General features: G+C 45.4%; 1 protein-coding gene across 19 annotated transcripts in view; it reads right to left on the bottom strand.

Moving 5' to 3' along the window:
- LOC109870016 (pleckstrin homology domain containing, family A member 6) overlaps window positions 1-23,842 on the bottom strand; it is a 180,572-nt gene that overhangs the window by 19,269 nt on the left and 137,461 nt on the right. For 4 of the 19 annotated variants that reach the window (XM_031825398.1, XM_031825379.1, XM_031825405.1 and 1 more), the window contains 17 exons: window positions 15,810-16,009; window positions 15,165-15,731; window positions 14,485-15,007; window positions 14,122-14,208; window positions 13,579-13,632; window positions 12,836-12,916; window positions 11,418-11,486; window positions 11,183-11,263; window positions 10,829-10,978; window positions 10,353-10,448; window positions 9,349-9,460; window positions 8,947-9,086; window positions 5,923-6,078; window positions 4,702-4,801; window positions 3,935-4,041; window positions 3,514-3,669; window positions 2,696-2,851 (listed from right to left, as the gene is read on the bottom strand). In XM_031825398.1, coding sequence (XP_031681258.1) covers window positions 2,696-2,851; window positions 3,514-3,669; window positions 3,935-4,041; window positions 4,702-4,801; window positions 5,923-6,078; window positions 8,947-9,086; window positions 9,349-9,460; window positions 10,353-10,448; window positions 10,829-10,978; window positions 11,183-11,263; window positions 11,418-11,486; window positions 12,836-12,916; window positions 13,579-13,632; window positions 14,122-14,208; window positions 14,485-15,007; window positions 15,165-15,731; window positions 15,810-16,009 — 2,835 coding nt within the window. Of the gene's footprint in view, window positions 1-2,695; window positions 2,852-3,513; window positions 3,670-3,934; window positions 4,042-4,701; window positions 4,802-5,922; window positions 6,079-8,946; window positions 9,087-9,348; window positions 9,461-10,352; window positions 10,449-10,828; window positions 10,979-11,182; window positions 11,264-11,417; window positions 11,487-12,835; window positions 12,917-13,578; window positions 13,633-14,121; window positions 14,209-14,484; window positions 15,008-15,164; window positions 15,732-15,809; window positions 16,010-16,766; window positions 18,436-23,842 lie in introns of those variants that run through there. The other 15 variants (XM_031825385.1, XM_031825435.1, XM_031825441.1 and 12 more) reach the window with 12 other exon arrangements.

The raw sequence follows: 23,842 nt of genomic DNA, 5'->3' as shown, positions 1-23,842 counted from the left end.
AACATTGGATCATTCAGAGATCCTCACTGAACTTCTGGAGAGAGTTTGCTGCACTGAAAGTAAAGGGGCTGAATAATTTTGCACGCCCAATTTTTCAGTTTTTGATTTGTTAAAAAAGTTTGAAATATCCAATATCCAGTCGTTCCACTTCATGATAGTGTCAAACTTGTGGTTGATTCTTCACAAAAAAAAATACAGTTTTATATCTTTATGTTTGAAGCCTGAAATGTGGCAAAAGGTCGCAAAGTTCAAGGGGGCTGAATACTTTCGCAAGGCACTGTATCTCCCTTACTAGCTTTAAGCACCAACTGTCTGAGCAGCTCACAGATTACTGCACCTGTACATAGCCCACCTATAATTTAGCCCAAACAACTACCTCTTTCCCTACTGTATTTACTTTATTTATTTATTTTGCTCCTTTGCACCCCATTATTTTTATTTCTACTTTGCACATTCTTCCATTGCAAAACTACCATTACAGTGTTTTACTTGCTATATTGTATTTACTTTGCCACCATGGCCTTTTTTGCCTTTACCTCCCTTCTCACCTCATTTGCTCACATCGTATATAGACTTGTTTATACTGTATTATTGACTGTATGTTTGTTTTACTCCATGTGTAACTCTGTGTCGTTGTATCTGTCGAACTGCTTTGCTTTATCTTGGCCCGGTCGCAATTGTAAATGAGAACTTGTTCTCAACTTGCCTACCTGGTTAAATAAAGGTGAAATAAATAAATAAATATTGTTGTTTCTGTCAGCCGAGAGTTATCTAAATATGACCGCTTGTGTAACGTCAATATTTCCTCAGTTAGCGTTAGGACTAATGTAGCTTACATTTTCCGGTTTGGATGATTGTGTATGATGTTGCTACTTCTGTGAATGTCTGAACATTGCATCCAAAAATCAACTCGTCACATTCAGGACATAACTTTGTAAGGACTGTGTTTGTGCAAAATGTTTCTGTGAAAATACAGTGTGGCTAGCTCAAATCCTGACGGTTGAGTCAATCGAAACTGGATGTTCTAAATAAGCATTCCTATCAAACCGGTTTGAGCATACCCTCCAGGGACCACTGTTGAACGATCTCACCCATTTGTTGGTACGTGTGAAAAGGTTAATTGAAATGCATTCCAGGTGTCTACCTCATGAAACTGGTTGAGAGGAAACCAAGAGTGTGCAAAGCTGTTATCAAGGAAAAGAGAGGCCACTTTGAAGAATCTCAAATGAAAAATATATTTGGATTTTGAAAATTGTAAAAATAAAGAAAAACCCTGGAATGAGTAGGTGTGTCCAAACTTTTGACCAGTACTGTGTGTTATTATTTTTACAAGAGAAAATTCCTAATATATCAACTGTACAGACTTCATCATTGGCAATACACAAGACAAAAAAAATATTACATAGCCTACCGAGTGGCGCAGCGGTCTAAGGCTTGAGGCATCACTACAAACCTGGGTTTGATTCAAAGCTTGATTGATTTCCTCTCACACATTGGTGCGGGTGGCTTCGGGGTTAAGTGGGAAGATATTAAGAAGCGCGGTTAGGCGGGTGATGTTTCGGAGGACATATGACTCGACCTTTTTCTCTCCAAAGCCCATTGGGGAGTTGCATCGATGAGACAAGATTGTAATTGGATATCACGAAAATGGGGATAAAAAAAAAAGGGTTTTACATTATACAACAGAACACTTAAACTGGAATGGCACTCTCAGTAATGGTTGCACAAAAATAATGTTTCACTCTCACGGATCCCTCCGGTACTGTTGCACCATTTTCAAAGGTTTATGTCACCGGCCTCTAGGCACTGAACTGTGTCATTACGCACACCTGGTTCATATTCCTCACTGATTGTATTTGTATAAATGTGACCTTTGTTTTATCATTGGGCTGTCGATTAATGTTTCCATGTCCTTTGTGCCTGTGAGTACCTGTGCTGTGTTGTTTTGGCTTTTGTGCCGTGCAAATTGTGCATATATGATTACGGGTCTCGTCCTGTGGTGTATCATTGTACTCTTGTGTTTTCGGTTCTGTCCCGTGTATGTATTCAAGGTACTCCTCGCACTTTTGTTCGGGTTTCAACCCTGTGTTTTGTATACATGTTTGTTTGGTCTTTGTCCCCATGCCTTTACATGGCACAATGTAATTGGGGCAATAAAAAATCCTATTACCCATTCCTGCGCCTGTTTCCCAATCCTTCACACAACGTTACAGTCACCTTGGAACTATAAGGTTCTAGCTGAAAAAATGTGATTCTGAAACAATTGGCTTGAAAATTACAAACCCTGAATGGTTTGAATGGTGTCAGTCATTTTTATCTTGTATAATTTTTTAACTAAACAACATGAATTGGGGTATTTGCAAACCATGTCCCTGAATATTCAAATTATCCCCCACCTCTACATTATTAAGTAGTGGGCTAGCCTGTGCTGGGCTTGGTGTGGGCTAGACCGTGTTTGGCTGGTGTGGGCTAGCCTGTGCTAAGTTTGGTGTGGGCTAGCCAATTCTGGGATAGTCCGTGTTGGGCTGGTGTGGGCTTGGTGAGTACTTTGTGTGGGCTAACCCCTGCCCACCTTCCCCACCAAACACACACATGGGGCCAATGGGGTCATATTTGCTGGGATATCATTTCACGACTGGATCATAGTCACATAGGGATTTTATTACACTGTTTTGGTTTCCAGAGTGTGTCTCACCTCTTTGCCGATGTCCAGGTCGTAGTGGTCAGGTTCCATCTGTAACCGTCTGAGGCGAGCAATCTCCTCCCGGGGTGATTCCAGCACCCCCTCGCCCCGTACTGCAGCCTCCAGGTCCTTGATGTCCACCTCATGGGCTGTTAGCCTCCGCTTCACCTGGACACGCACAGAGATAAACAATTAGGAAAGAGACTGGGAGGCCGTACCAAAGGCTCAGCCAATCAACATGGCCAGGAGAGACAGCCAAGGGGCCAGAACTAGAGGTATTCATGGATCCACCCAAATCCGAATACCCCAGATCTGACCTGGGACATGAGCAGGTTGGGGCCCAAAATTCAAACTTTTCCTCTGGTCCGGATCGTACCCTGTTTGATTTTCATCGGGTTTCGGATCTATGTAACTACAGCTGATAGACCTGTGTGGAACTGAATGTACCTTTTACACTAATAAGGTGAATTTATTGACAGGCCTAGCCAACATATAAAAACTTAATCAGAAATCAGAAGAGCAAATTGGCTGAAAAACATATATTTTTTTGTCACTCAGGTCTAGGTCTGGTTGTTGGCGGGTCCTTTCGGGTTCAGGTTTGATGGTTCTTGGGTCCGTTCAGGTCCAGATCCCCCTTAAAAAAATACCGGGTCCGTTCAGGTCCGGGTCTGAATTGTCCCCAGGTCTGTCCGGGTCCAACTTTTTAGACCCGGACCTCTAGCCAGAACAATATATTGGATCCTACTCAAGTTACATTTCAACGTGCAGTACATATTCTTGGTGGCTGGCTATCAATGTATATGTATATGTAAATAGTTATGAGAGCCTACCACTCTGTAGTTTGTGCCTGCCTGGCTACCCAGGTTCAGGCTGCGTCTCTTGTCCCTGACAGAGCTGCTCTGGTTCCTACGGATACGCTCGTTCTGCTCCTCAATGCTCATCTTGGACTTCACCTCAGCAGGGAACACTGCACTCTTCGGGCGCTCCTGTGACATAGGAAAGACATGGAAATTATGAGGGAGGGAATGACAATGGAATATGATAAAACATCAAATGTCATGATCTTTTAAAGGATCAATTTGATTGCACCCTTCAATACACCAGACATAGGCCCACAACATAAAGGTAACATCAAATCGGTAAAATATCATAATATAGTTACAATACATCATGTCTATTGATCACATCACATCATCCACATGATGATAAGCTTCCTGAGTTCCATAATGCCCTCTCCGGCATGCTGCCTACCCTGGAGATTCCATTGGGCACTTTGCCGTTGCGTCGGGTGATTCCATGGTCGTAGGAGTGGCCCTGGTCCTCTATGGGAGACTTCGTTCTGGGAGGAACAATCCCCACTGGTAAGGGGACAGACAAACAGCGTGTCAGAGGATGACATTATGCGTGCCAAATGGCACCCCATTTCCTATATAGTCTCAATATAGTCTCTATATAGTCAAGAGTAGTGCGCTATGTAGGGAATAGGATGACATTTGGGACGCATCCACACAGAGGATGAGTCACGGGGGCTATAATCCAATCTATTATTCTGTAAACAATTGACTTTTATAAGGTCCAGCTAGTCATGAGGACCGTATTAGTAATCTAATTTTATTTTTGTGCTAGCAATAGTATATACTTGATTATGATGTCATTTAATCTATTATTAGATTTGGTTTGACATTTGAAGTGGATTTCATTCCGAGTCTGAGGGGAGCCTTCAGCATTGTCTAACAGTTGGGGATTAGATCAGAAATGCATTTGCGAAAGAAGTCATATGTAATATTAATAAGGAAGTTCACAGTAGCTCCAGTACAGGTTTAGAGAACTGAAATATAACTCCCCTTTTTGGCACCATAGAGATTGTATAACTCTGCTAGTTTAAATGCAAGGTACAGTAGCATTACACGTTTATGCACAAAGGCCCTCAAACAGTAGACTACAAGGTATGAGTCATTGCTGCCTATGCAGACTGACGAACCAGAACTACATTACTCAGGCTCCATTGCTTCCTGTACCTTTATTCATGTTGGCCTGTCGATCCTGATCCAGCTCCTGAGCTTCGTTGCTATTGGTCCGTTCTCCCGGTGACACATCCTGTCGGTAACCATACTTTTGCTGCAACACAGAACACGAGGAGGCGATAATGAATCATCACCCAATCAAAAGTAAGAGCTTTACACACCAGGAGAGTGTTGGCACTATTCAGGCAACAGCATCATACCCAGCTACGCAGGTAGCTATTAGCCATATGGTTACCCAAACACAGAATGCATTACATAATATAGTGTGGACAGCAATGATGGGGTTATTGACAGATATAGTGGCAGACTCCAGAGCTCAATGGTTGGAAAGAGATCCGGCATAAGCGGAAGCGCACGGTCTACACACTACAGCACAGACACAGCACTAGCACAGGGACGAGCACAGTCACATTACTACCACATCACTACACCAACTGACACACAGACAGCATGGTAAAGAAACCACCACCTTAGCGTTCCTATGGGAACCTGCAACTCGCCCTTAGCTTAGCCGTAGCATTCAGAAGCACCCAGTACACTAGAATGAATTGTTGGATTATATTTAAAATACTTGCATTGTGTTTTCGTTTTTGTTTGATATTGTTGCTTTAGAACTTGTTTGATTAATTACTGGTCAACTGATGAATATATTGTTGGCCACACAATAACCAAATGTGCTGTTAAATGTATGAAGAGTTTGCAGTATCAACCATAGAAAGTGATTGATTGACAGCTGTTGTTCAATGTGTAAGAGCATACTAAGGTGAGACCAGTGTCACTGAGGAGAATAATCATTTCTAGTGCTGGTGCTTTTGGAGAGCTGAAACAGGCCGAGATGGAGAGCGAGAGAAAGAAGGAAGAGATGGTGGAATAGGAGCCATGAGTAGTGAAGCACTAGAACAGACGGAGAGGTGTGAGAGTGTGTATGGTGGCGGGATTGGGTGATGAGGAATGAAAAAGCTTTAGGAGTTCGGGAACGTTTTGGGGAAGACAGTGATGGCTTCAAGGACAGGTAACAAAAGGGCTTGTGGTAGAAGTTGCCTTAACCACAGATCTAGGATCAGTGTATTATACCGCTTATCCTTACTTTACCCAGTAGGGGTATGAAAATAAATCTGTCCCTGAATCAGTGGTTATGGACATATACCTCCTTGGGGGCGTGGCCGGGGCATGGCAGGGACGGTAACTCCCTCCCACCCTCCCGTCACCAAATACCTTTCTGCTGTGGGACTCTTCATCGTCAATGTAACCGTCCTCCAGGCCCAGTCTGCGTGGCCAGGCAGAGCTGTCGAACGGCAGAGGGGGGATGGAGGGGGGCGATTCCAGGGGGCAGTAGGATTTGGGAAGTGGTGGCCGTGGCGGGCCAATGTCCTACAGCCACGAAAAGGAGGGAAGGAGACGGAGAGGAAGAGAGGGAAGGAAGGAAGGATGGAGGAGGAAGGGAGGAGGAGGAAGAGAGAGCGCTGTGCATCAGGAGGAGTGACAAAAGCCAGGCGGAGTGCAGAGCAGAGAGGATCATGGGACGATTTGAGGAATGGAGCCCCGACCCCAAGAACTTCAGGGGTAATGGGTCACAGGTGTCCAATGATATGCCTGTACTGAGAGCTAGCATGAATGCACACACTGATGCATTCTAATCATATTAGTAGCACTGATACAGACCACTGATTGCTGCTGAATTTGAAAAACAAGATAGAAAGTAGCACCACAGTTTTCGACAGACACTGTAAACAGTTATAGTTATTACGCAACACAGATGATACGTAGGCTTATACGATTCACAAAATCAAATGTTATTTTCTGCTCTTTCTGCACTATAATTCAAATTTCAGCAGCATGATGAACTCCATTCCCAACAGAGAGAAAGAGAGAGTTGGCTGAGAGCTAGAGGAAGGCAGAGCACTACAGGCTTCAGGGTTTCATACTAAAACAGTAGGATCCGTCCCCAGTGCCAGAGCGCCTCCGTATCGTCTGAACTACATCCCTCACTTTTAATCAATCAGCTGATATGGACCTGGGAAACCCGCTGAGGTGATTTCTTGGCCTATCATATTCCTTGATACCAATGAATGAATCTATTGATTGATTAAGCACCATAGAGGAAAGAAGAACGGCAGACACTTTGACTGGTGGACTATATCACACGGCCATCCAACCACAGATACGATGGATGAAAACACAACTTCCTAATTGGTCAGAGGTGCGGATCTGAACGGACGGTCTGCCTGGCACTTTGTGTATCCCACAGACCTACACCACTGAGTGCCATGTTCTGCATAGTGAGTGATGCCGTGAAGAAACAGGAGAACATTTCCACATTGCCACATTTCTGCTCCACGTCCCAATTATGTTTCTATAAATAATGTGTGTCTGTGTAGTTGGCCAGGGATTACGCAGAACACTTGAAATAACCTGTCATCCTAACTGCCTCTAACTGAATCTTAGCTAAGTGGATCAGGAGATATGTGAAGGCTCTCTGTTGCCTAGTGGACACACCAGGTCATGCTCTTTAGATTTGAGATGAAAGGAAAATGTGTGTTTGCGCCCTGGTCAATAACAGTACTACAGGAACTTCAGAGCTAGTTTTTTTTCTGGCAGTGAAAGGAGTCATTGATGTTGAAATGGCACTTTATATAATTATTTAACTGTGTGTTATGCAGGTTGAAAACTCCTGACTTCCCTTTTTGCTGGGAATATCCTTCAGTGAGGATTCCCTGAGCCTGCTGGACACGGAACTTTAACTTTATTAACCACTGACTAGGACCATTAGTCACCTTCAGCCTCAACTTTTCCCCAGAAAGCATAACACATTCTGTTTCAAACTTCCAGCTATGCTTTTTACTATTGGCAATACACTGTAATATAAGCTGCATCATCATAACATAGTACAACATCACATTCTAACTGTTGTTGTGTCAAGTCTGTCTGGTGTGGGCTACAATTGCTGCAGTTGTGGCACCGTACTGTCCACCAGATCTATAGATGGGTCTTCCTGTACACTCTGACCTAAGGCCTGTTGTTTGGATGGGTGTGTGGTGGTATCGGGGTGTGGGGTGTAGGGTAAGCACCGTCGATAACATCTAGCTGGTTGTTGGGGAAGGTGAGTGGGCGAGTGCGGGTACGTGAGCGGGATCGTCCTTGGGATTGTTCTCGGGACTGAGTGGCTAAGCAGAGGACCCGGTACTGTGTTTCAGTACTAAGAACTCTGGTCCTGGGGTGAGGTGGTAGGGAGTGTTTATGTGGATCTGGAGTATGGCTACAGGCTAGTTGGCTAACCAGACAGGGGTTTTGGCGGGAAGATGAGTACTTGGTCTCAGGGACAGTCAGGTGGGTGTGCTGGGGTGGGTATCTGAGGAAGGCAGGGTAGCTAGCTCGGTAGGAAGGTGGGTCTGGGAGAACATCTTTCCTGTAGCCAATGGCTTGCTGTTTCGGCTGAGGGGAAAGCTCATTGGCTAGCTGGGTGTGTTGGTGGCTGGGGTTACTGCCAGTAGGTGCTTGCTGATTGGTTAGTTTGTCAGGGTGGGTGGGTGAGTGGGTAAAACTATGGCTGTCTCCTTGGAGGAGTGGAACTCCAGAGCTGGCTCGGTGGCTGTATGGCTCTAGATGTGTACTGTCCATATTGGCAGGCTGATTGACTTGGCTGGTGCTGTGGGTGGGGTTGGGGTTGGGGCGGGTGTTTGGTTGGGTGTCTTTGGTGTCTCTAAGGTCATGCTGGCTGGCTTGGGAGGTGTATGGTTGTGCATGTTGCTGGGTGTCTATACTCTCTACAGGGGCAAGCTGGTTGGCTTGGCAAGTGCAAGGCTGGGAGCTTGGCTCAGGACCAGGGTGTACATTTGGTTCAAGACCAGGGTGCCTATTTGGCTCAGAACTTGTTTGGGTGTTAAGTATGGATTTAAGTTTAGGACAGGACTGGGTGGCTAAGTACAGGATTTGGTACTGTGTTTCAGGACTGAGAGACCTGGACTGGGTGTGAGGTAAAGAGTGTATATGGGGGTATTTTGTGTTTGGGTCAGGACCAAGGTGGATGTTAGGTTGAGGACCCGGGTGTGTTTTTGGCTCAGACACTGGTCTATTTGGATCAGCACCTAGTTGGGTGTTGGATTCAGGACCTAGTTGAACACTTTGTTCTGGCTGGGTGTTAGGTTGAGGACTCAGGTGGGTGTTAGGTTGAGGACACAGGTGGAGACCCAGGTTGGTGTTTGGTTGGTTGCGTGGGTGGTAGGAAGGGCTGGTGCTTACCTCCGGACCCAGCTGTTTGGTGGGGGAAGCCTGGGAGCCGGGCACTGGGGAGAAGGGGCTGAGTGGACTGGTGAGGCTTACTGAACTCAGGGGACTGGCAGGACTATTGGTGCTAAAGGAACCTGATGCCCCACTGGCCACTGTGGGAGAGAGGGGAAAGGGAGATGGGGGACATGAGAGAAGAGGAGAGGAAAGGACAAGAAAGAGAATTGCGTAAACAAAAGAAGATAGGAGATATTGATTAAAAAAAGAGAGAAGGGAGTTAGATATGCATGAAGCATACTGTTCATCCAAATACTCATATTTATAAATTTATTCGATTATCATCTTGTGTTGGAGTGGCAATTACTATATTTGTGTGAGACTATAGTGTATGTTATGTTGTTGTGAGGTGATGCGTACCCCTGTGTTTGGCTGTGTCTGTGCCTCTGGAAAGGTTGCTCTTGTGGAGCCCCTCCCACACTTCCTGAACTCTCCAGAACTCCTTCTGAATGTGTCTATGGACCATCTCACTCTGACCAAGGAGAGTAGGGGGCGGAAAGAAGACGAGGGAAGGAAAGGTGATACGAGAAGGATAGAGGAGAGGAAAATGTTAGAGAATAACATTTTAAGTATACTACTGAATAATAGCTTGTTAATAACATATTTTTGTTATTATCAAGTCAGTGAGTGATGCCTGAGTTACAGTCGGTGGCTCAGTTATAAGACCAGAGTAGTGCGAGAGAGTGACACCAGGTAGCCTTATTGTCTTAGAAAACAACAGGGTTGCATTGATTAGTGCACACTGTAGCAAAACGTAGCAAAACGTAGCAAAACATTTCGCAACAGAAAATGAAAACATGCATTTTTATTGGACAAGTTCAGGTACTCTCTCCCAGTTTCGGCCCGTTTGCATCCATTTCATTCCTAGTGAATACGACTGTGTTAGTGAGTGGGTCACAGACACTGCACTCTTATAGACAGTCTCTCACAGTTCACCACCATGAGCCAGGTTACATCCCATGGAAAGGAGTGACAGTCAGGTGTTTAATGGGGCAGGTTACACAATGATAAATAGGACATGAATTGTGTTCATTTCTTATTGATGAGCGATTCATATGCTTTTTAAATGATTGATTAGAAGGAAGGTTTCCGCTCAGCTATTAGCAACCTAGGATAACACTGTGGTACCTGGAAAACAGCCAAAGAAAAGCCCTAGAAGCTAGAATGGAACCATACAGGTGGGTTATGAGCAGGTGAGATTATAGGATCAGTTCCATTCTAGTCATTTTATTTATAGGCTTCAAATTCAGTGTTCAATTGGTGACTGGCTAAAAACACGCCACAAGAAAAATGTTGAAGATTTAGGTGGATCACAGAATAGATGGCCAGTGTGGGGTCCTGATGAAGAGAAGGTGTCCGTGTACCTGCCCGCCTGCGTTGAGCTGCTCCCACAGGTCCCCATGGATAGCGTTGACCTCGTCCTCCAGAGCTTCAAACTCCATCCGTGTGGTGGTCAGAGCCTGGGGACAGCAGGGGATAGAGGAGACACTCAGGACCTGGAACTATGAAGGTTTTTCCTAGATCAAAAAGGGTCTCGGATGGTGGGCACATGCGTTTTTTTCCTATGCTTGAAAAACCCTGACTGTATGTCGAATCCATTGACTACACAGTATCTATCACATTGGAGTAGGAGAGTTGTCATCTGATGGTGATCAGATGTTATAGATTACAAATAGAAGATCATAGTTTAGATTTAGAGAAATGGGTTATGCTCCATGTCTCTTTCACAGGATACCTTGAAAGGATCTCCTTGATTTACTCATCACATTTAGGTTACAGTATATATAATGGATCACTGTGGATTATCATAGATTGCTATAATCTCCTGTATGTGTCTTACACTGGATGCCTGGGAGAGTTCTCCTCTGATGTTGATGAGCTGGTTCTGCAGTGTCTCCTTCTTCAGCTGTAGTTTGTCTGCAACCAGCGGCTGACCCCGGTACAGCTCCATCTCCTGATGTGTGGCCACCAGTGCTCCCTCTAGGCTGTCCTGGGAACAGCAGGTAACAGGGGACATGTCCGGCAATGGTTGGGGAGTATGGTGACGTTGCCCTTAGATGCTGACCTTGGGTCAGTTTTGCATTCTCACTTGATAATGGTTAAGGTTAGGACAGGGGAAGAGGAACGCTAGGTATTACCTAGGGGTGGTCTTTTACGTTTACTTTCTTTAGCAGCTTTGTATTTCATACAGTACCTTGTCCATTCTCAGCCTGTGAACAACTGCCTCCTGGTCCTTTAGAAACCTGTTTTGCTCACACAGACGACCCAAGAGTTTCTAACAGAGGAGAGAGAGAGAAAGAGAACGAGAGAGAGGGAGAGAGAGAGAGACATTGGAGGAAGTGTGTTTGCAGGGGAGAGGATGGTTTCTGAGGGTTGATTGTTTAAGAGAGGAGGAGAGAGGATGGTTAGATGGAGGGATGTGGCCTTACGCTGGTCTCAATCTCATTGAGTTTCAGTGTGGGGTGAAGCTCCCTGTATGGGTCATGGAACGGAGGCACCTGGGAAAACAGAGGCAGGATTCATTCTTAATACTAACATTATATCAACCAGAACCCAATTCAAACAAATTCTCCATAGATCAAGGGTTTGAAAAACAACTCGCAGCCAGAGTGAGCAATTGGAATGGCCCAGATCCATGTGGCTGTAAACAACATGTTATCAATAGCGTAGAACCAAACAGAATAAGTGTAAAACACCGTACCATACCATGTGCATAGTACATACTGTACATATGACATCACTACTACAAAGGACAATTTATATTGAATCAATATTAATACTGATATACTAGACAAATAAGATCATAACAATAGCCAATCAATAACTTTAAAAAAAGCATAAATAAAACTGTGATGTTTACAGCATCGAGCAGTAAGAGCCGACAGGGTGAGCTGGAATGATAAACCCCTCTGTCAAAAGGTCAAAGGTCATATCCAGGTTGTCCATGTCCTTATGGAGCACTGTGATTGGAAAGTATGTGAAGGAGGATATGACATCGCAGTGAAGACAGAGGGGCACGCAGAAGAGGGGCGGTTGTTGTGAAGCAACAAGACACAATTAGGCTACAGCACAAGACAGGATATGACATAGAACACAGATGGAAAAACAAAGGAACTTAACAAAGACACATACAACACTGCACGGTGAAGCAAAATGGATAACTAAAATCGCCATCGAATTGGTTGGATAAAGAAACCGAAAGCTAGAAGAGAGCCTAGCGTCTAACATCCACATGCTAGAGTAGGGTACTGGAGAGAGGAGGGAGAGGCAGGCTTGGGCTTGGCTGTATAGACCTTGGGGGAGACTGTGGGGTCAGGGGGAAATCCTTCACCTTGATTCTGTCTAGACAACAGCTGAGCCTCCTAGCCTAGATCACTAGTGACTAGAAAAGCCCTGAAGAGGGCGGTAGCTGAACTCAATGGAAAGAGCACAAGCACAAGCTTAGTTACACTCTGAAAGCAGAAAACCTGTGGCTACAAGGCAAGTACAAAACAATCTGTGCTGTAACGGTCCAGGCTTCTTGGAAAAGCATTAGTCAGCTGTTAGTAATTGTAGAGTAGGCATTTACTGGTCTTATTGCATAGATACATGTGTCTTATTAGTAGTCTTTGAGGAGGGGGATAGTGTGAGGGTATGGGAGTCTTTGTGGAGCAGTGTTTTACAAATAGTGGGTTGGAACTGCTTTCCTTTGGGTTATGGCATATGACTGGGTCATGGTTAGAAACATGATTTTTTTTACTTGGTTACTTATATGAAAAGTTCAAAGGCTTTAGGTGGAAAAAGTTTTTGTGGGGGGCTGTGGGTCTAGCTGAAGCCTGTCTCTCTGGGACACTCTCTCCTCTCTTACTTGTGCGAAGAGCTTTGCTCTAGGGGAGGATCGCTCCACCATTCTGGTTACCATGCCGACAACGTGATCTCTCCCGGTCACCTGGGGCAAAACACACTGCCCATCATTCTCCTGGTTGCCACAGTAATGACCAGGAGCCTGACGTCTAGCAGTAATAATCCCTGACGAGTGTTTTTTTTTGTTGTCTTTTCTTACTTACATTTGAGAATGAAATTGGATACATCGAAGAGACACATTTCTGTTTGTGTACAATGTCCAACAAAGAGTTCCAGTACTGTGATACAGGGATCTGAAATGGTGTGTATACTGTAGCACTATGGCCTGGTCATTATGATAAGGTGTAAGCAGTCCGTGACAGTGAGACAGGGGAAAGAAGGGAAGACAGTGGGAGTGAATGTGGACTGTGTTCGTGAGAAACAGGTGTTTAGCAGGTGACAACATGGACAATCTTCCACGTGACAATACATCTAAACAATGTGGCAAACGTTGTCAAGACAAACGCTGTCAACCGCACTGTGTGACGGGGTTGAATATAACCAACAGTTTGCGGAGGATCAGAACGTCACTCTTCGCAAATTTCTCACGACTTCTGCTCTGTACTCAGTACAATGCTTTCACAAATTGACTGACTCAACGTAATGTGTGAAGGTATTAAATGTATCAAACAATCCGATTTTGTTTGGCGTTGTGATGTGTTCCACGGCAGGGGTAGAGGTGTGTCCAGAGATGCCCACGGTACGTACCTGTTGATCGAGGTACTCCAGGTTTCTCTGGAGCTGCAGGTCTAACATGTCCTCCTAATAGAGCAGCATAAGCAGCAACAGTGAAAAGGACAAGGACAGTGCAAGACCCAGTACCAGAGACGCCAGTCAAACCAGTAGCAGCAGCATCAGTGGCACCAGCAGACGCAGAAACAGACAGGGAGAGTGTAAGAGGGAGAGAGAGAGAGAGAGAGAGAGAGAGAAGTAAATAAAGAGAGAGACAAAAAAAGACGGAGAAAGAGAGTGACCAAGAATGAAAGTAAAAGAGACAGCGAGATAGTGGAGACAGGGAGGACAGACATAAGAACTCAAACCAGAAACAACAGGTAAGCACAGCTATAGCATACCTTTAGTTGCTGGTTACATTTTAAGCAGAGGTAGCTGCCAAGGACCTTATCCCCGCCAAGTGAGTGTGTAGGTGTGTGAAAGTGTGTGTGAGTACTCTAGCCAAGTGTCTCCCAAACTTGACATTGGACTCATTGGTCTGTATCTCTTGACAGTGTAACATTCTTTGGGAGGACGTACCATTTTGCTGTGGAGAGAGGGGGAGGCAGGGTAGTTGTAGTGGTACATTCCTTGGCTTAGCGACCTCCTGTCTCCAGGGTAATCATACTGAAATAAGATAAATAACCAGGATGTTCTGGGATCACTATAATTTTGGCCTAAAAACACAAACAAATCTTCACCCATTAACAGCTGACTCCTGACAATAACACACACACACACACACACACACACACACACACACACACACACACACACACACACACACACACACACACACACACACACACACCCTCTCCCCCACCACATACACACATACTGTACACCAACACCCTCTCCCTCACCACACACGCAAATACACACACACCCTCTCCCATCTCTCACCTTGGGAGAGCTCAGTGATCTCCTCAGTCCATACACAGAGGGGTCAGCGTAGATCACATCCTCCCGTAGCCTGCCTGGTCCTCTGTCAAACCGGGCCGAGGGTGAGCAGATAGGCGAGGCAAAGCTATGGGGGCTGGGAGAGTAGGGACCACCCGTGGACGAGGAGGGGGACCTGGGAACGGACCTAGACCTAGGTTGGATGGACAGACGCCTCATGGCGGTCTGGGCTGCATCCATCTGGCCGTAATAGGCAGGGCTAGGTGGGGGGCCGTATGGGTCTCGGGGGGGCGGGGGTCTGTAGAGGGGCCCGTCCCGCAGTGAGCGTCTCTTCTCATCGTTGGTCCAGCGAGGGGGGCCCATGCGGTCGTAACCCACGGCTGACACAGAGCAGATGCTGTCAGGGCGTACGCCTGGAGGGTAGAGGGGGTACTCCTCCACGTAGCCCGGACCGCCCCCCACGCTACTGTAGACGCTGTAGTAGTCAGCTGGTACGCCACGGTTCACTGTGTAATAATGAGATGGACTAGGGGAAGAGAGCGAGAGAGAGGCGGTTGAAGGGAAAACATGTAGTTGTAGACACTAAAAATACAAACAAGTCTTCACTCTACCACTCCCTTAATCTCACTTTCTCTTACTCATCCTCATCCTCTCTCTTACCTCTCTACCTCTGTCTCTCTCACCTGTTCAAGTCCTCCTGTACAGCTATGACTCTGCGCTGGTTGACCCACTGCTGTAGCTGAGTCATGGAGCTCTTCCTCTGGGCCTGTCTCTCAGGGTTTGTCCGTGGCACAAAACCCCGTCTCAGCACCACGTTCTCAGGCTGCTCCCTCACCTCCCTCCCCTCTCTCATCCGTCCCTCTGGAGGTGCCTGGGGTGGCCGCCCGTTACCCTGGGGTGGTCCGTTTCCATGGTTTGGGGGGCCGTAGGTGCCCCACCCATTGGGCTGGTGATGGGGTGCACCCCCAGGTCCAAGCACTCCTCTCTCCCCCCTCTCCCCTCTCTCTCCCCCCATCCTCCCGTCCTTTTCTGAATGGCTGGTAGAGGGAGGGGGCGTTTCCATGGCGTCGACCCCGTTGACCTTGTGATGTGCGGGTTCTCGTGATCCGCGCTCTGGGTCTAGGAGTTCAGTCGTCTGGCCGTTGTCCTCAATGTGTGTGTGTGTCTGGGTGTGTGGTTCAGGACCTTTGGTTACCAAGGTGTTACCATGGAGTTCTGCTGTGGGCGTGGTGGCCTCGGAGTTGGTGGTCCTGTGGGGAAGGGACAGAGTTAGAAAGTGTGTGTACATGCGTGCTTGCGTGAGTGCGTGTGTGTGTGTGTGTGCGTACATGCATGTGTGTGCTTGTGTGGACCTCTGTGCAGGCGGTATCTGGACGTGTGCAGCCTCGTTCATAGCGTCGATCCACTCCTCCTGTTCCTCGGCAGTCTCAGCGCCGAAGTAGTACGTGCGTGTTCCTGCGTGTTCAGCCTGCAGGCAGAACACAATGGTGCCCTTAATCTCACCTTCCTCCTCTTCCTCGTACCAAACCTGGAACAGACAGAGAGAAGATCCGGCATTGGACAGAGCCTTCCTCACGTGAAACATCAGCAGCAGCATCATCACACACTTTCATGCATTTTAAGCAAAATCACACACACAGGCCTCAAATGCATGCACATAAAATGCATGCATTTTAATGTTGCCTTGAATAATTGCCAATGACCAACAAACCTTTCATACACAGTACTACTAGCATATTGGAGAATGATTAAACAGCTGTATTTAGTTTCAATTATCAGCATTGACTGATGTATTGGTGAGTAGTTAGAGCATGCAAACGACGGCCTGGTTAGGGCAGTCAGAAAATAGCTCAGGTTAGTGGTGAATATCCAGCCTTTAGAATGGCACCGCAGCAGTGAAGGATGGGCACATCAACGAGGCCATTTAGAACTCAGTCAATGGCTGTGTTCGAATGATCAAATCTGTAATGCATTGTGGGTAAATTGTGACTGACTGACTGATCTACGAGTAACAGTGAGTTGTTGTTTAAGATGCGAGGCGATTTGTAGATCGGTCAATCGCGCCTTGCCTACAATGCTGGCTGGCTGTAATGTCGAACACGCCCGTTAACACGCAGTTTAAAAACAGTCACTCCGTCTACAGACATTTGGCAGTAAAACCAACAGGGTGAATCCAGTTTGTCGCTCTGTAGCAGTTAGTCACCGACGCCATGCAGTGAGCAGAGGAACCATGCAGTTGGGAGGAGGTGAAGAGAAAGGGTGAATAAAGGGTGAATACTACCTACATGAAATAAGATCAGCCGGGGAACTCTACACAGGCACAATGGAGGACAGCTATGCTCAGGGGTCCTCACAGGTTGGAGTGAGAGGGAGGAGAGGAGAGATCGGTAAGGGTCAGAAGGTTATAAAGGTCAGAGGTCAGAGCACATTGATTGGTGGGGTACCCAGAGGGTAAAGGTAGGCAAGGGGGTGGGTGAGGATCCTAGAGAGAGGTAAGGGTGCAGTGAGACCTACAGTGTAGGTCTGAAAGCACTGGTGTCCTGAAAGAAATACTGGTTAATAACGAGATGATACATTCATGTCCTTTCTCTTCCCTGGTGCCACTGAGCTTGGTCAGCTAGCTCACAGATCATTCTAGTCTACACAGCAACATGTGAAAATCACGGGGTTAAAACTGTAATTTCTCTCATCTGCCACATGAGGGCAGTAGAGTCATATCAGCTTCAGAGAAGTGTGTAAAACTTCATTGTGCACAATCATGTTGCGTCACTAGTCAAAGGAGAGGAATGAGACAAAGATGATCTGTTACTGAGCCAAGAGGGCACAGGTGTGCGGAAACAAGTGTGATGTGCACTAAAAAGGGTGCAAGTAAGTTGAGCCATCAAACGTTCTATTTCGATGCACTTTGTCCAAAACGTGGCGACTAGTAATACACATTCTGCCAGCTACATATAGACACTGGACAGTTGTTCACTGAACCGACATGACCCCAGTCATCTTCGAACACAGTACAGATTAGACAATAGAACACAGGAAACATATTCATAGATAAAGCACTGTGTCAAAGGTCCATTGTCCCTGTCTACTGTGGAGGTTTAAACCATGTAACCCAAAGCCCCCAAAAGACAGCAATCCAAGACAACAAGGAATAACCCTAATCAGGAAGAGTCATGAGAGAAACCCATCCTCTCCCCTGCTCTATCTTTCCCCAAGTCACACCTGACAAACTCCTCAACTAGAAATCCCAAGAAAGTATTCGGCACGCATGTGAGTAATACCGCGTCTTAGTACTTGGTATTGGCTGGCAGCAGGCCAACACAGGGAGACAGGGAGTGCCTAACGAGGCACCGTAGGTAGGGAGTAGTGTGAGAACACACACAGTGGTACACAGCATACGTCCTTATCAGTAGAAGGTCAAGTAAAACCTAAAGCATTGACTTAAATGTAATTCGTCTTCCTAGTGAAAGACCTTGTGCCTCTGTGGACGGTTAGTCGGTGGGGAGAACACAGTCAACAGTGGTCAACACAGAGAACTACTCTCTGAACAAATGGAGATACAGTATGAGACAGAAGTATTGAGCAGTGGTAGCAGCAAACTAGTGTTCGACAGAGCACAGTAGGCCTATAGAGACAGTATACAGTACAGTGGCTGCCAAACTAGCTTCCATGTTTGCACCAGACACCAATCACGACAACAACATTCTCATTTGTATTCTAACTAGAGTGTAGCCTAACTGTCTTGGAACAGAGAGCCAACATGTCGTACATTAATATTCTAATTCTAAAATCAAGTTTGCCAAGTTGTCTCTGAGGCCAGTGTGTCTGAGCTTTAACAACCTTTTCAGCTCTCTGTCCTTCTGTCAGCACATTAGCAGTCTGCCTGTGATCAGAGCAACTCCACACCAGCCGGAAGGAAGGACTGGGAATGGGGAGTGCTGAGGCACACACACACGCACACACACGCACACGCATGCACACACACACACACACACACACACACACACACACACACACACACACACACACACACACACACACACACACAGACACACACACACCCAACACAATCTTTAAAAGAGCTATTAAAAACACAGACCAAAAGACGACAACGCATATCTAGCCCAAAGACATAGAACACCACTGGCTGTTATAGCTTGACAGCCTGACTGATTGTTTCAGAGCTGGTTTCTCTGCTATTTTATCTATAAAATCTTGTCTGAATTGTTATTGTACATCATCAAGGTCAAAACAACAACAGGAAGAAAACAAAAGAGATTTTAATCTCAAATGGACGACCTGGCTAGATAAAGTCAGCTCTCGAGTCCTTTAATTCATCACGTCAACTGCCTCACCAGGACAAAACAATAAGTTCAAGTGTATGTGATCTCAAACAGTTGCTCAACTCACCCCCCCCCCCCCCCCCCCCGCCCCTGGTGCAGTGGCAAAACCGGTCCTGCACACACTCACACAGGTGAGACAATGAGCTGTGCGTGTGTGTGTGTGTGTGTGTTCACCAGGATCCACTACACACCTGGGACAGATCTCACCCCAGAGTCAGTGTTGAAGAGAATAACACTCCCTCCTGTGTTGTGTTGTGTTGTGACTCATTCACTATAAGGGCCATGGCACGACAGCTCATACTAGCTAGCAACAGCCATTACTTAGATTGAAGTCGACAGGGCGCCAATTGGCAGTTGTTGGTTTGCAAGATATATATATTATACAGTTTGGACTAGGAACTGCAGCAAAATACCCTTTTATTAGAGAAACAGTATCTAGTCAATTAGATAGTATAACTAGCATGATATTCAAAATCATCATATTCAAAATTTGTACAAAAATTCCAATCGAATCAACGTTTATTCATCATATGCACAGGACCCAAAGGTGTGTAAACTGTGCAATGAACTGCTTAATTGCTACCTCTCAACACTGCAATTAAATATCAGAGGTAAAAAAAAATGACAACAGTAATACTAGTCAAAAAAAAATCTAATGCAGAGACAGGTGACTTGTAGCCCGTGGGCCTCATGCTGCAGAGGTCCCCCTTTTGGAGGCCAGAGGATACATTTTAAAGAAAATAATAATAAAACATTCAAATTAACATACAGTGGGGCAAAAAAGTATTTAGTCAGACACCAATTGTGCAAATTCTCCCACTTAAAAAGATGAGAGAGGCCTGTAATTTTCATCATAGGTACACTTCAACTATGACAGACAAAAGGTGGAGAAAAAAATTCCAGAAAATCACATTGTAGGATTTTTTATGAATTTATTTGCAAATTATGGTGGAAATAAGTATTTGGTCACCTACAAACCAGCAAGATTTCTGTCTCTCACAGACCTGTAACTTCTTCTTTAAGAGGCTCCTCTGTCCTCCACTCGTTACCTGTATTAATGGCACCTGTTTGAACTTCTTATCAGTATAAAAGACACCTGTCCACAACCTCAAACAGTCACACACCAAACTCCACTATGGCCAAGACCAAAGAGCTGTCAAAGGACACCAGAAACAAAATTGTAGACCTGCACCAGGCTGTGAAGACTGAATCTGCGATAGGTAAGCAGCTTGGTTTGAAGAAATCAACTGTGGGAGCAATTATTAGGAAATGGAAGACAAGACCACTGATAATCTCCCTCGATCTGGGGCTCCACGCAAGATCTCACCCCGTGGGGTCAAAATGATCACAAGAACCACACGGGGGGACCTAGTGAATGACCTGCAGAGAGCTGGGACCAAAGAAACAAAGCCTACCATCAGTAACACCTTACGCCGCCAGGGACTCAAATCCTGCAGTGCCAGACGTGTCCCCCTGCTTAAGCCAGTACATGTCCAGGCACTCTGAAGTTTGCTAGAGAGCATTTGGATGATCCAGAAGAAGATTGGGAGAATGTCATATGGTCAGATGAAACCAAAATATAACTTTTTGGTAAAAACTCAACTCGTCGTGTTTGGAGGACAAAGAATGCTGAGTTGCATCCAAAGAACACCATACCTACTGTGAAGCATGGGGGTGGAAACATCATGCTTTGGGGCTGTTTTTCTGCAAAGGGACCAGGACGACTGATCCGTGTAAAGGAAATAATGAATGGGGCCATGTATCGTGAGATTTTGAGTGAAAATCTCCTTCCATCAGCAAGGGCATTGAAGATGAAACATGGCTGGGTCTTTCAGCATGACAATGATCACCGCCCGGGCAACAAAGGAGTGGCTTCGTAAGAAGCATTTCAAGGTCCTGGAGTGGCCTAGCGAGTCTCCAGATCTCAACCCCATAGAAAATCTTTGGAGGGAGTTGAAAGTCCATGTTGCCCAGCAACAGCCCCAAAACATCACTGCTCTAGAGGAGATCTGCATGGAGGAATGGGCCAAAATACCAGCAACAGTGTGTGAAAACCTTGTGAAGACTTACAGAAAACGTTTGACCCTTGTCATTGCCAACAAAGGGTATATAACAAAGTATTGAGATAAACTTTTGTTATTGACCAAATACTTATTTTCCACCATAATTTGCAAATAAATTCATAAAAAAATCCTACAATGTGATTTTCTGGAGAAAAAAAATCTAATTTTGTCTGTCATAGTTGAAGCGTACCTATGATGAAAATTACAGGCCTCTCTCATCTTTTTAAGTGGGAGAACTTGCACAATTGGTGGCTGTCTAAATGCTTTTTTGCCCCACTGTATATACAAATATACACACAATACCAGTCAAAAGTTTGGGGTCACTTAGAAATGTCCTTGTTTTTGAAAGAAAAGCAAAAAATTTTGTCCATTAAAATAACATCAAATTGATCAGAAATACAGTGTAGACATTGTTAATGTTGGAAATGAATACTGTAGCTGGAAACTGCAGATTTTTTATGGAATAATAGGCCTACAGAGGCCCATTATTAACAACCATCACTCCTGTGTTCCAATGGCTCGTTGTGTTAGCTAACCCGGGTTTACCAGTTTAAAAGGCTAATTGATCAATAGAAAACCCTTTGGCAATTATGTTAGCACAGATGAAAACTGTTGGTTAGCACAGATGAAAATGAAGGTTATTTCATGTGAGAAATTGCTAAGAAACGGAAGATCTCGTACAATGCTGTGTACTACTCCATTCACAGAACAGCGCAAACTGTCTATAACCAGAATAGAAAGAGGAGTGGGAGGACCCGGTGCACAACTGAGCAAGAGGACAAGTACATTAGTGTCTAGTTTGAGAAACAGATGCCTCACAAGTCCTCAAATGGCAGCTTCATTAAATAGTACCCGCAAAACACCAGTCTCAACGTTAACAGTGAAGAGGCGACTCCGGGATGCTGGCCTTCTGACTATTGTTGGTGGGCTAGAGGGCCCACTAACAAAATGTTACTTGGGGTCCCTAAAAGGCTAGGGCCGGCTCTTACAGCATTTGTGGTTATGGATGTGGGTACACAGACCTGCAAGCCACTGCGGCCCCTCATGTGTTCAGATTTTTTTGTGGCCCCCATCCCCATCCAAGTTGCCATCCCTAGTCTAAATCAATACCCAACTGTGAGTCACGCTTGTCAAAGACAACCGCAAGACCAGTGTCTCTCCCAGGCCTAGTGATTCACTGAGGCCAATTACATCGCCATGATGACCAATGCCTGTATCCAAGCCATCCTCCCTTATCTTTTTTTTCTCCTTCTTCTCATCCTCTCTTCTCAGTGTGCGTGCATGCTTGTGTGTGTGTGTGCCTGTGATGTGAGTGTTTCTGTCAGGTTGTTGTTTCTGAAGATCTATATTTATCCTAGGGTGGTTAATTATAACCTGGACCTAGACAACAGGCATCAGTGCCTGGTGAGAAGAGATAGGCAATCCAGACATCGTTTGGTGTTTGTGTATGTGTGTGTGCTTGTGCGCGTGCATGTGTTTATGTGTGTCCTTATTGTTTCTAGGTAGCAAACTTGATGCCATTGACGTCTTTGCGTGCCAGGGTGGAGAGTGCACGTTGGCAAGTGCTAGGGGACCTCCACCTGAAGAGAGGATGCTGATGCAAGCCATGGCAATACCATAGTAACAGTAGCGTCAGTACCAGTAGGGTATACTGTATGCACATTGAGTATACAAAATATGAATAACACCTGCTCATTCAATGACAGGCTGACCAGGTGAATACAGGTGAACGCTATGATCCCTTATTGATGTCACTTGTTAAATCCACTTCAATCAGTGTAGGTGAAAGGGGAGGAGATTTTTATGCCATTAGACAATTGAGACATGGATTGTGTGTTATTCTGGGTGAATGGGCAAGACAAAATATTTAAATGGCTTTGAACGGGTTATGGTAGTAGGTGCCAGGCGCACAGGTTTGTGTCCAGAATTGCACTGCTGCTGGGTTTTTGATGCTCTACTGTTTCCCATGTGTATCAAGAATGGTCCACCTCAAGGCAATTTGACACAACTGTGGAAAGCATTGGAGTCAACATCGGCCATGCCCAGACTAATTGAGGCTGTTCTGAGGGCAAAGGGACATCAATTATTACAGTTTTATGGGTTAAATATTAAGATAATGCTGTAAATGTATGCAAAACCATGCCCTCTTACCCTTCTTAATAGCCTTGTCTTTCTCTTCCCCCTATCTCTCTCATTTTTATATATTTTTTTACATTTTGTCAGGAAATGCAGCTCTGTCTTGGGTTCTGCTGTGGTGCAGTGGTTGCACAGCCTTCCCTCTACATGGAGCCAGGTTTTCCTATGTCTACCCTTCTCAATGGCAAGGCTGTGCTCACCGAGCCTACATTTTGTCAAGGTCTCCAAAGGTTTTGATCAGTAACCATGGTCAAATAGTTTGCCTTGGTGTACTGTCGATTTAGGGCCAGATAGCACTACATTTTGCTATGTTCTTGTGCTTGTGTTTCCCAATAAGCAATGTAGGTTTGTTTTGACTGTGTAATAATTTGATTTATTTTCATTGATTGGATGTTCTGGTCCTGAGGCTTCAGTGTGTAAGTGTAACAGGTTTGTGAACTCAGCCCCATGACCAGCTGGATGAGGGGACTCTTCTTTGCTCAGCTCTTGGCATTGCAGAGCTTAGTAATGATTAGAGAGGGGGTCACTGTATTTTAGATGTTTCCCAAACTTAATTGGTCTTTTTGGAGTATTTATTATTTGTGGATATTGGACTAACTCTGCCCTGCATGCTGTAGTTTTCCTTTGGACATGTAGGAGAATCTTACAGAACTCTGCATGCAGGATTTCAATGGGGTGAAATCTTATTTTGCAAGTGGACCTCACACCTCGCTGCCGTAAAGTGCAATTGGTTCAATGACAGATTCAATTAGTTTTAGCCACATTTTAATAGGTATTTCAATTTGAGTTTGTTTTCAATGGCATAGAATACTATGTACTTTC

This window comes from Oncorhynchus kisutch, linkage group LG1 (assembly GCF_002021735.2).
Source record: "Oncorhynchus kisutch isolate 150728-3 linkage group LG1, Okis_V2, whole genome shotgun sequence".
NCBI classification, from domain to species: Eukaryota; Metazoa; Chordata; class Actinopteri; order Salmoniformes; family Salmonidae; genus Oncorhynchus; species Oncorhynchus kisutch.
Note: the sequence above shows the minus strand (reverse complement) of the source record. Positions and strands in the feature narration are given on the sequence as shown.